The sequence below is a fragment of the Vulpes vulpes genome, chromosome 6 (assembly GCF_048418805.1).
Source record: "Vulpes vulpes isolate BD-2025 chromosome 6, VulVul3, whole genome shotgun sequence".
Taxonomy (NCBI): Eukaryota; Metazoa; Chordata; class Mammalia; order Carnivora; family Canidae; genus Vulpes; species Vulpes vulpes.
The window spans coordinates 46,333,717-46,347,508 of NC_132785.1; the positions used below are offsets into that span (position 1 = coordinate 46,333,717).

Below are 13,792 nucleotides of genomic sequence, written 5' to 3' on the forward strand. Positions count from 1 at the left end.
TTGATGAAGCCAACAATTACAAATATTTCAAAACATCTTAAAAAATAAACAAGTGTCAAAAAAACCCAGAAATTTGAACATATTATCACAGAATCATAATGTATTATTTATATATTAAAACTTAGGTGATTCAACTAAATAAGTGTTTAGAGAGATGTTGTAAGCTGGTAATTTAAGGATATGTAAGGAAAAAACTGTGTTATTAATAAGCTATGAATTCAACTTGAGAAGTTTATAAAAGAGAGATTAAAATGAACTGAAACTAATAAACCTAATATTGTTCCTGTAATTTAACATTAAATGATTTGAAATGTAATTTAAAATACACCGTTTATGTGTATTAAAGGCATAAAGTACAAGGGAATAAATCCAAAAATAGATGTGTAACACCTCATGGGGGAAAAAATAGAAGCTTCACTGAAGGCAACCCAAAAGGAACACTAATTAATGTGTCTACCTATCTACCTATATAGTCTCATATATATATGTTTACATATAAATCATATATCACAATTATAGACCATATACATCAGTTATATACCTGTTATTTTATATTATGCTGTATATTATACATTATATATTTACATAACTATAAACAATATATGTATATATTTAATAGATGGGTAATTTAATATTATATAAATTTGGCAATTTTCCTTAAACTAATCTATAAATTCAAAGAAATTCCCATAAAAATTCCAGGAATGTTTTTTATGGAACTTGTTACGCTGGTCCTAATCATATTTATACAAGAAAAACAAATAGCCAAAAACAGTCAACACAATTTTGAAGAAAAGGCAGAAGAGAGAATTTTTGCTATCCAGTATCAAAATTTATTATAAAGCTGTGGTAACTGGAGTGTGGAACTGGCACAGGATAGCATACCAGCGAAACAGCGTAAAGATCCAAGAAGAATCAAAGATATAAACCAGTAAAAAAATAAAAGTGTAAAACTTTTAGAATAAAGGAGAATATCTTTATGAACTCAGGCTAGAGAAAATTCTTAAACATCCTACAAACACACACACACACACACACACACACACACACACACACATGCGGACCACAGATAAGCTATGAAGGAAAAATTCTGATATTTTGACATTGAAATTAAAAATGTCTATGTATCTGGTAAAAAAAATTACAATAAAAAAGTAAATGGCCATGTCACAAGCTATAATATGTAAGGTGCATATAAGTCATAAAGATTAGTATACAGAATCACAGAAACTGGTTTATACATTTTTAAAAGAAGAAAATAACCTAACAGGTAACTAAGCAAAGACGTAAACAGGTATTTTACAGAAGAGTAAACATGAATGAAAATAATTATATAAAAAGATACTCAACTTTACTAAAAGTCAAAGAAATTCAAATTAAAAAAAGATACAATTTCACATCCACCAGAGAGAAAAAAATTAACAAGTCGGATAACACCAAGTATTGGTAAGAACTTGGGGAAACAGAACTTGCACATTTCTGCTGGAGTGTTAACTGTTGTAGCTATTTTAAAGGACAGAATTTAACAGCAGCTGGTAAAGCAGAGGACATGCATACCCTACAACCCAAGTGTACACTCCTGTGTTCTAAAGGAACTCACACTGCACATGGAGACATTTAAAGCTGGTTCATTGCAGCTTTCTCTAATAGTAAAAAACTGAAGCCAAGTCAACTGTACCTCAGTAATGGATTGTACAAGTGAGTTACAGTATATTCATAAAATGAAACACTAAAAAGGAATTAAAATGAAGAAACTAGTTCTACATATAGGAACACAGATAAAGCCCCAGAAGTTGCAAAGGAGTCTACAGTAAATAGCATTTCTCTATACAAGTTAGGCATTCAGTGCAATCAACACCAATCATGGATATTCACATGAGAAGCAAAAGCATAAACACAAATATGAAGTCATGCACACAATATTTCAGAAAATGGTTACCTCTCAGGGAGAATGGAGACTGGCTAGGTGGGCAAGAAATAAAGAGGACAGTAAGATCCAAGGCAAATAAAACAAACTATTAACATCTACAGTATGGCGGTGAGTATATGGATGCCTTTTGTTATTTAAATATTCTCTATATATCTTTTTTTTCTTTTTCTATATATCTTTTATATCTTACATACATATTTGAAACATTTTCTAAAATAAAAAAGAAACATTTTCTAATCTTAAAAAGAAAAATAAAAAAAAGCACCATCCCCCAAAATGAATTGCTCTTATGATTTTAAATACTTACTTCTTTGAGCTAATTTCCATATTTTCAACAATGTCTTTAATTTCCTCTACTAAATTAGTAAATGTTATTTTTTCCAAGAAGTAAAAATCTTCTGTGTAGAAATTTTCATCTAAAGGTCCTAGGAACTTAAAATGAAAGTAGTTTTATTATTGTATACCTTCTAGAAGATACCAGTTTGGGACATTTTCTCATCAAATAGAAATTTAAGCAAAAATCGCTTACAGATTAAACAGATGTAGCTATCAATCTCACCATTTACTAAATCTACTGGAAAACAAAGAAGAGAAAAATGTTTCTCACTTTGATATCACAAATAACATTTGCATTAACATCAAAATCAAACGGACAGAATTAAAAAGTAGTAAACTGCTTCCATTTGAAAGTTTTATTTTGAAACATAATGCTTCCAATAACCAAAGGCTTTTTATCCTAAGGTAAATGATGAAACCAAGTGTCTATACTTTATAAATCTTTTATTTTCAATTTGCTTTTTTATTCACCTATAAATTGCAGTCTACACTATGTCGATATGAATTAGTAAATAAGGTATAAAAGAGAAAAAACAGAACACAAATCACATAACTACTGTAATGTACCAATCCATCTTCAATTGAACTGATGCTGTATAAATGGTTTGGAGTACAGCAAGGTCATGCAGGTAAGTTTTATACCAGTAACTCAAGAGGGGCAAGATGTCAAATTGCCACATATCTAATTTCATAGGATGGCTATTCCATCGTAATGACCACCAACTCTACTACCATTAGCATTCCCCGAGGCAACGAGTACATGCTGTCATCAGAATTTTATGAACCCAAGACTTGATGTAGAAGGTGAGCCTGACATAGTCTTATGTACTAAATAATTACACTTAATGACAAACAACTAGAAGGTATATCATCCAGAGTGTTTTTTTTTTCTTGGAAAAAGACCAGAAAAAAATTATTGTAGCAGACTTTCTTACTTCCTCTTCATCTGCTTCTGTAATTAATATTTTCTAAAAATTAATGAAGTTCTTGAATCTCTTCTCATTTGTCCATATCACAGGTGATATTTGTATTCCAGCGAAACAACTACCACGTTTTGCTTTAAACACAGGCTCTTAAAAATGCAAAAAGTGGGCACTATAAAACTAAAAGTACACATATAAACATTTCATTGCTTTAAGATTTGGTAACACTTTTAAGATACCTTTGAAAGCACTTTCAATGTTGTATTTTATGGACTATGACTAGGAGAAGCCTGGAAAAGAGCTGGATTTTATCTATACCACCTCTAGTGACTGAAGCATTTTGGTATAACTAAGAAAAAGGAAATATGACCTCAATTTATTTTAAGGGGTTAATTAGATTGGCTATTCTTCATTGATTAAATTCACTAGAGAACTGGCTGTATTTCACCTATGTAAGTAGTATAAAAAAGCTAGGAGAAGCTTGATTCTTTGGTATCTTAATTCTTCTACTTAAAATTGAATATAATATTTGTGGAGTAAGGTAACTTAAATAGTATAAAAATCATGGAATGTCCAAGTGAGGAAAAAGGAATATTGAACTTGAAAATCTTGTAAAAACATAAAAAAAACCTATCTGGTGCTTATCCAACCAACCATCTTTACATTTTGGAAATGTGATTTTTCAGTTATATAGAATAACTGTTGTAATAGAAATGCATTACCTCCTTTGAAAGCTCATTAATATTTCAGAAAACTCTGCCAGAGTATTCATCCATATGCTGAGCAAAAAACCTCTACTCTCATGGAAATCTCAGCAACTGGCCTGATTCTTTACTGACTCTCGTTAAGTGTAACGCAAATAGAGTCTACAAATGTACCCACTATTTCTCATGATAGCCTTCAAATAGTTAAAGAAAAAAATAGGAATTAATATTTACTGAAAATTTACTGTCTGGGGCTGTTTTATGCCTTTTAATATAAACTATATTTAAGCTCTGATGACTGTAAAATAGACCATCACCATTCCCACTATTCAAATGACATTTTCAAACCAAGTCTCACAGAGGTCATACAATCAATGGTGGACATGGAATTTGAATCCAGATTTGTTTGGCTAAGAAGAAACCTTGTTTGTTTCTCTACTCTCTGCTACTCCTTGTGTTTCACTAATTTGCAAACCTGTAGGTTAATAATAGTAAATTTATTATAATTATAGTAGCAGTGTTAGTGTTTTATTTAATACTAAAAATACATAAATTTTTAATTCTTGAGCATAGAGTAAGAAAGTGTAAGATGATCACCACATCCTAGTTTTGATCACTGCATTAAACAATTTGACTTTGAGTATGTTCCAATTCTAACAAACATTGGACAGGTTCAGAATGAAAACTGATTCTAAAATGTTAGATTTCAACCATTAAACTATCTGGCTCAGAGTTGTAACTGCTACAATTGCTGTCATTATTGTGCTTTCTAGCATTACACTGAGACAGAGTAATAAGCTAAGTATTATATTACAGCTCATGAACCACAGTACTTCTTTTCAGACATATTATACTTTTCTATTCGAATCATAGTTCCACAAAAAAATAAAATAATAAATTTCTATGAATCAACACAAAAGTCAACATAATTCAACTTAATATCCATCTCCAGCCCCAGCCTCTCCCCTGAATTCAACTCATATGTTCAACTGCCAACCCAATAAGCACAGGTGGAGATCCAGAACTGACCAATGAACTTCTCCTATGTCCAGAACTGAATTATTTTTCCCCTTCCATTCTTCCTGAACAACCCCACTCTGTCAGCAGACTTCCTTGCCTTAATACATGGCAACTCTACTCTGCCAGTTACATAGTTCTCTAACATTCCACATCAAGTCTGTCAGCAACTCCTGGTCACTCTTCCTCCAGAATATAATCCCTACCACTCCTCACTACCTCCACTAGAGCCATTCTGGTCCAAGCCACCATTAGCTTTCACCAGGACTACTGAAATAGCTCCCAACTGGCTTCTTGACCCCCTATAGTTTATTCTGAATAAAACAGCCATTTAGAGATCCAAATAAAACATAAGTCAGATCATGTCAGTCCTCTGCCCAGAACTATGAGCCTCACAACTCATTCAGCATAAAGTAGGAGTCCTTAAACGGTCTATAAAACCCTATAATATCTTGTAGGCAGCTGTTTTCTGTGCTTCTCTTCTGAATAATCTCTTTGTACCTGCTATTCCTAGAACACACAGCAATCATCTCACCTTGGGACATTTGTCCTTACTGTGCCCTTTATCTAGAACATTCTTCTTCCAGATATTCTACATGGCTTGCTCTTTCACCTCCTCTGGTTCTATCCAAATGACACTTTATCAATAAGGATGCTACTTGTTGTCTGTAGCTGCCCAGCAAAATACAAACTTCATGAAAACATGTTTTTTCACTACTATACTCTCAGAACCTAGAAGAATGTTTGATTCATAGTTGATGCAATATTAGAATCTGGAGCGTTTTGGGTTTTTTTTTTTTAATTTTTAAATTTTCTTTTTTAAATTAAAAAAATTTTTTTTTTAATTTTTTATTTATTTATGATAGTCACAGAGAGAGAGAGAGAGAGACGTTTTGGGTTTTTTAAAAGATTTTATTTTAGAGAGAGAGAAAGAAAGAGAATATGAAGGAGGGAAAGGCAAATGGAGAAGGAGAGAAAAAGAATCTCAAGCAGACCCCCTGTGCCGAGTGCAGAACCTGATGTGGGGCTCGATCTCATGACCCTGAGATCATGACCTGAGCTGAAATCAAGAGTTGGAGACTTAATTGACTGAGCCACTCAAGTGCCCTAAAGATCTGATTATTTTCATAAATTTCAAGGAAAATGAAGAAAACTATTATTCTAGGAAAAATAAGATAAATGTAACTAACTACATTTGTTATCACTAATACTGATAACATATGAATTACATTAAGCAAGGACAAAGAAAACATGAAGGAGTTTTTCCATAATGTATAACCAAAAGGCAAGGTAACTAGATACAGCAGGTGTAATTTTTTCCTCTTTATCCTTTAAAATTCCAGGCAGATTCAAAAATACTTATATACTGTAAACCTGTTCTAAAAAGCTACATGTCCTCCCAAAGCAACTATCAAAAAGAAAAAGCAATGTAATTTCTGGGCTTCCACATACCTCACTATCAAATTCACAAATACTTCATCTATTACTATAATAATACACAACTGTTGTCACCAATTTGTAAAATAGCATTGCACAAAGATGAACCTTTAGTACCTAATGCAATTAGCCTGGAAACTACATAGAAGCAGATATATTTGATCTGTGAAGGCTTGCAAATATGAGTCCCTTACTATTATTCTCCAATTCCTAGGATTTACACTTGAAGAAAGAAAGAATAAGCATAATTTTAAGGGAAAATGAGATGGGAATAATCATTCATTAAGGGACCTCATAAAAATGTGGAAAACAGGGGCACCTGGGTGACTTAGTTAAGCATCTGCCTTGGACTCAGGTCATGATATTGGGGTCCTGGAATGGAGCTCTGTGCTCAGCTCCCTACTCAGTGGGGAGTCTGCTTCTCCCTGTCTCTCTGCTTGTGCTCTCTCTCAAATAAATAAAATCTTTTTAAAAAAATGTAGAAAACAAAGAAAACATTAAGAGTGTATTACAAGACACTTGAAAGACAATTTAGGGATATATAATTTGGTAGTTCAAGCAAAGATATGTCAAACACATTGCATTAGTTGAATTCTTGATGAATCTAACCACTAGATTCTATTTTTTAAAATCTAAATAATTCCTGAGAATAAAACCAGATTCTCACATTCAAAAAATAGTAATAAATATCATCATGAATTTTGTAGGTCTATAAAGATTCTCTAATTAATCAGAAAAATGTTTCTGATATACTAAGAGAAAAAAGTATGATATAAAATTTTATGCATACATATATATAATAGGATTACAATTATGTATTTTTACAAACCAGATATGGCTATATAGAGTAGAAAAAAGGGTTAAGAGGTAAAACAATAAGGGATCCCTGGGTGGCGCAGAGGTTTGGCGCCTGCCTTTGGCCCAGGGCACGATCCTGGAGACCCAGGATCGAATCCCACATCAGGCTCCCGGTGCATGGAGCCTGCTTCTCCCTCTGCCTGTGTCTCTGCCTCTTTCTCTTTCTCTCTGTATGACTATCATAAATAAATAAAAAATTAAAAAAAAAAAGAGGTAAAACAATAAGCTATAATACATTTTATTAGGAGGTAGGAGTAAGAGTGATTTTTCTTATAGATTTTAATGATTACATTAACAAGTATTACTTTATACCTCAAAAATAACAGTTCAATACTTTTGGGAGTTAACACAATCAACTGTAGAGAAAAGCTACAAGAAGTAAAAGATGTCACAATGTACTTTCCATACCTACTCCAACAGTGGTTCTCAAGTCATAAAGGTTGCAGCAGATACTAAGTTGTTTGTTCTAATACTTGTATTACAGCAAAATAAAAGCTATCCCTATAAGAACATTTTTACCCACCACATTGATTTTCATCTTGGAGGGATGGGGTGGAATAACAAGTAGTGTACCCTTTTACCCTTTTATTTATGATGAGACCAGTTGGTATGTTCAGTATAGGAGCCTCAGAAGTGCTGCATCAAGTGTGTTGTGATAGAAAAAAATCTGAGACCCCCTAGATCATAAGGTCAGTGAGAAAAGTGAGCCATTGCTTTTTCTACTTACTTTCCCATTGCTGACAATACCTATTTCTCCAGGACGCAATTTAAGTACATCTTGACAGAACAGCTGATGAGTTCGGAAAATATTCACTCCAACAGTATTGTATTTTTTCTCAAAAGCATTTTTATCCATCCCCTAAAACATAAATTAAGAAGGATGAAATCAGTAAGAGAAAATATGTTAAATCATTTTCTTAACAAAGATTGCTTTAATATATTAATACAAAATTTGAAATTATTCTAAATTATGATTTTAAAAGGTACTATTTTCTTCTGAAACACAAAAAAGATTTCTTTGCCAAGTCAATTACAATATTTGTAAATCTTGTTACAAGTAGATATTGTATGTCATTATTTGAAATTTTCAGGTAGATTATTGATTAGTAATATGCTAGGTGGCATCAACATAAGTAAAATTTAATGTTAAAGGAATGAAACAAAATGTTTATTAAATTCTGAACTCAGTACCCCCATTTGGTATACTCGGCAAAAAAAAAAACAAAAAACAAAAAAAAAACTGTCCAAAATATAAACACCCTATTTTACACCACATTATACCAATCTCACAAAACCAATTTAGTGATAATGCATTTTATTTCTGAAATTTAAGAATAATCCTCAGCAAGAGTAAAAAAAAAATATATGGACATTCACAGAAAATAAACCATGAACAGGTTAGTCACATCTTTACACTAAGATATATTCTCCAGATCAGTACTTATCAAACTTTAACATGCAATCACCTGGGTGCCTTGTTAAAATGTAGTTTCTACTTTGGAAGATCCAGGGTGGGGCCTTAATTTTTGAATTTCTAAGAGGTTCTTGGGTATTCCCACAATGGCAGAAATATTCCACCACACTGTCCAATATGGTAGCCACAGCCACGGATGGTTATTGAGCACGTGACATGTGGCTAGTACAATTGGGGTGCAGAACTTAAATTTTAACTTAATTTAAATTTAAATTTAAAAGAGCCACGGGGGATCCCTGGGTGGCTCAGCAGTTTAGCGCCTGCCTTTGGCCCAGGGCATGATCCTGGAGTCCCAGGATCGAGTCCCACATTGGGCTCCCTGCATGGAGCCTGCTCCTCCCTCTGCCTGTGTCTCCGCCTCTCTCATGAATAAATAAAAAAAATATTTAAAAATAAATAAATAAAAAATAAAAGAGCCACAATTAGCTAGTGGATACAGTATTGGACAGTGTAGCCTTAGATCCTGTTTACTTCCAAAATCCCCGTCTTAATCACCCCATCTCTGACCACAAGCTCCTGAATTTCCAGCTCATGCAACCTAGTGTCATTAGACCAACCAATACTCAACCCCTTCAGTCCTCTGCCTCTACCACTTATTGTCCATCATACCTCCCATAATTTTTCCCTGAGTTAGACCTCAAAGTCCTATACTACAACTAAAACCTTCCATGCTTAGATTCCTTGAATACTTCCCTGAATTCATATTAACCTGGCAAATCCCCAACTCTGTTTAATGCAGCTCTGCCTCCTCTGCAACCAGAGCCAAACTCTTAATAGGGCTAGAGAAAAACATGCAACTAATACTGATCTCACATTCAGTTTAGGGTCATTAGCCTCAGGTGGGCCCTCAGAAACCTTCTCATGCTAATGTATTTAATTCACTTGCTCATTCTCAGAATTAAGAGAAAAGTATGTGGCATTTTCTCTTCTTTCTTCAAACCTCTAATAATACCTACTCTCACTCTATACTTGGCAAATAACTGGAATTTCTCCTGAAAATGAAAATAATTAGAAGTACTTCATTCTGCTACCACCAAATAAATCTACTCTTCTGTAACCATGCCCAAACATTCTGGCTTCTTTCTGGTTAAAGTGGATGAACAGTTCTTTAAGACCAACAGTTAACACTTGTCCATGGGATCCTGGCACCTTTTATCTACTCAAGAACTTTGCTCCTACTCTGCTCCCCTATCACCGTTTCTCACTGTTTGGATGGACTGTGTCCATTAGCATACAAAAAAGTGGTATCTCCCCAACCTAGAAATTCTTGACCTCAAGTTATGTTCTATGTACAAAATATTTCTCTGTTTGCAATAAAATAAAGTTTCTTATAAGAGCTATCTGTATTATCTCTAGTTCCTGATTTCCCATTCTCTTTTCAATCTAATTTACTTTTTTATACCTACTACTCCACTGAAATAATTCTCATCAAAGTCACCAGTGATCACCTTCACAAGTAAATGGTCAATTATGAAGCCTAATTTCAGGAACATCTGCATAGTTGATCATCCTTTCCTTGAAAGACTTTCTCCAAGTGACTTTCAGCATACCACACTCTCCTGGTTATCTTCCTAACCTGTTGGCTGCTCCATCTGCCTCCTTCACTGGATCATCATTTTCTTGTATACTCCTATATGTTGGAATGTTCCAGGGCTGTTTTCAGCCTCTCTTCTCTCACCCAACTCACTTCTGAAGTATCTCATCCAGTTTCTTGGCTTTAAATGATATATAATGTTGCTAACTCTTAAAGTGTCTAACTCTAAAAATACCTCAACTCTGAATTGATTTCTATAGTCATAAATTCAACTGTCAACCCAACGTGTCCACTTGAATGTCAACAGGAATCTGTAAGTTAATATGTATAGACTTAACTCTTGATCCTGTATGTGTCCAAATCTCTTCATCTAGACTTCCCCATCTCAAAAAAAGGCACCACTATCAATTCTGGCTCCTTAAGCTAAAATGTAAGGATATTACTACCTTCAATGTCATATACAATTGATCACCTAATCCTGTTGACTAGAGTTGTAACAAATATTATGTGCCAACCACTTCACTATCTTTACCACCACTATCTAGTCCAACACCAGTATTTCTTGCCTGGATTATTGCAATAGCATTCTAATTATTCATCATATTTCCATTCTTCTGTTTACTACCAAATCTTCACATGGTATCATCCAGAGTCATTTTTTTAAAGATTATTCACTTCTTCAAGATTGCTCAATCGTTTCCCATTATACTCAGGAAAGACTTCAGTTCCTTACCGTGGCCTATAGGTGCTTGAAATATCTGGGCTCTTTTTCTGACCTCATCTCCTTGTACTCTCCACATCATTGTCTCTATTTTGCTCATAATGATCTTCTGCCTATATCTCAAACCTAGAAAGCCAGTCTCTGTGGCAGTCCTTTAGACTTACTGTGTTCCTGAATCTGGTACATTCTTCTCACAGATTTTCCATGGCTTGATTTCTCATTTCAAACTTCTGCTTAAATGTAGATGTCAGCCCTGACCAACCCAGCTAAAAGAGCATCCCTCAAACTATCTACCCTCTTTTTTCTTTATATTTTTCCAGTACCATTAAGTTTGTCTGTCTTTCCTACTACCATGTAAGCTCTACAAAAGCAGGGACTCAATATATCTACCTTGGTTGAAAGTATATCTCCACTGTCTGGAAGACAATAAGTATTTTTCAAGGGATTAATGAATCTTCCTTCTTGAGGATCATCTTCCATCTTTAAAATTTTCCTCATACTGAACCCCTTCAGGGAAATACCTAAGTATTGGGAATCCCTGGATGGCTCAATGGTTAAGCATCTGCCTTTGGCCCAGGGCGTGGTCCTGGAGTCCCAGGATCAAGTCCCACATCAGGCTCCCTGCATGGAGCCTGCTTCTCTCTCTGCCTATGTCTCTGCCTGTCTCTCTCTGTGTGTCTCTCATGAATAAATAAATAAAATCTTAAAAAAAATACCTAAGTATTATATACATAATCCGTTAGCTCCCCTTCTTCATTTAAGTACACATAGTAAACTAGAATGCCTTCAACTTCAAGGATCACAAAGTCATAGTAGAATATCTGGTCTGCTAAATGTCTTGATGCAAAGTCATATCATTTAATTTATTTACCTTTTCCTGTTTGAAGGAATGTTTATTATTGATGTTTTTCAGTAACATAGTAACACCAGCTAATACTTTCTAAATATGCAACAGATACTTATTATTCCAAACAAATAGCTACTGACCTCAGTAAGGAATGTTTTAATTTTTTCTCCAGAGTAAATAGCTGTAGCAGTTTCTTCCTCTGCCAGTTTCCTGAGAAAGTTTCTCAAAAAGCTGTTTTTCTGTGTAAGAAAAGCTGCCAAAATTCCTCTAGAAATAACTGTGTTCTCTTCATTTATTTTCAATGTAGGATTATAAATAACCCCCAAACGGCTATGAATGCTTGTTTTCTGCAAAACACATTTATAGGTGAAAAAGATCAATATTTCACACATCTTTGTACAGCTGAACTTTTTTTTTCAATCAAGTTTGTTCACTTTACCACACAGCATCTTTCACTGTGGACATTTTACCACACTGCATCTTTCTCTGTGGATGCTTTACCACACAGCATCTCTCTGTTTCCACTCAACATACTGGTTGTGTGATTTATCAACACTGTTTTGTGTAGCTGTAGTGACTTTATATTTTAGGACTTTACAGAATTCCACAGTATGAATATACTCTATTTTATCCGTTCCACTGTTTGGCATTCAAAAAACAGAGCAAGAAGAATACAGCATCAGCCATGAAGTCGTCTTGCTAGAACATGCTGAAGCTGAATCTAATTAAGCTTCAGAGATAACTTCCAGTACAGAGGAAATATAAGGGCTAAGGAACAAGTTAAAAATATACAAGAAAAAAAATCAGTGAAATTCAGAATGTGAGATTTTTCTACAAAGCAACCAGCTTGGTCTCTTTAAAAAGTCACCAAAATGTGAATGTGACTGTTGTACCATAAGACAAACTAATGAAATGTCACAATGAAATGCATTGTGGGAAACATGCTTGGATCCTGGTTTGAAAAAAGACAAAACATCTCTGTGGGAACAATTTAATTCCCTAAGTCTTCAGACTTAGTACTAACAATGTGATAGTGGTATTGCAATTATGTAGAAGAACATCCTAATTTTTGGAAAGTGCATGGTGAAATATTAAGGGATGATGTATGCTGATTTCTACAACTTACTTTAAAATGATCCAGACTATTACTTCCCTTCCCCTGGAAACAGAAAATTAGTAAAACAAATATGGCAAAATGTTAACAATTATAGAATACAGGTGTTAGGTATATAAGTGTTCATTATATCAGTCTTTTGAACTTTGTGTAGCTTTGAAAAGAAAATACAGTCTCCAATAAACAGACCCAGAGAGCTATAAGGAGAGGCCCTAGTAAGATAAAGGCAGAAGTTAAATGGAATGAAAATGAGAGAGGCTCCAAATAGAATACTGGCAAGAATAAAAATAAGAACTGATACCACAGGTAATTAAATTAACGAATTAGATCAGGAGTTAGCAAATTACGACCTATGGATGAAATCCCATCTGGAACCTGTTTCCACATGGTCCTCCAGGCAAGAAAATGTTAGGGAAAATGATAGAGTAGCCAGAGGTCTAACAGAATCAGATAGAGAGATAGATGGAAGAGCTGTCCTGGGTCACACTCATCCTCAGGGTCAGTAAAACTGTGTATATTCTATGCTGGCCCCACTTAGGAAAATGAGAATGGGGCATGGGGCATGCTTGAAGGCATTCCCCCTCAATAAATACTGCTGAATAGAAAACTACTCTGACTAGGCAAACCCAAGGAAGTCAGGTTTAAAAATAATATTAAACTCATTCTAGGTCGTCTGGAAGACTTCATGCCAAAGGCTGAATCTTCTCAGGAGTAATGAGAAAGGGAAATTCCAAGATACTATTCCATGGGTAAATGTTGGGCTAAATCATAAAGCCTCTGAACTGGGAAAGTAGCCTCTAAGTCAAATACACATGCAACAGTAAAGGGTGAACATCTAACTGCTTATGGGGGTGTAAGCACAAACTCTGGGTGATAATTGGCTTTTGCTGATTCAGA

The 13,792-nt window shown here is 34.3% G+C and overlaps 1 protein-coding gene across 6 annotated transcripts in view; it reads right to left on the bottom strand.

Moving 5' to 3' along the window:
- The window catches only part of UGGT2 (UDP-glucose glycoprotein glucosyltransferase 2), a 188,006-nt gene that overhangs the window by 53,990 nt on the left and 120,224 nt on the right, over positions 1-13,792 (bottom strand). For all 6 annotated transcript variants that reach the window (XM_072760866.1, XM_072760864.1, XM_026003635.2 and 3 more), the window contains 3 exons: positions 11,922-12,128; positions 7,933-8,064; positions 2,238-2,362 (listed from right to left, as the gene is read on the bottom strand). In XM_072760866.1, coding sequence (XP_072616967.1) covers positions 2,238-2,362; positions 7,933-8,064; positions 11,922-12,128 — 464 coding nt within the window. The remainder of the gene's footprint in view (positions 1-2,237; positions 2,363-7,932; positions 8,065-11,921; positions 12,129-13,792) is intronic.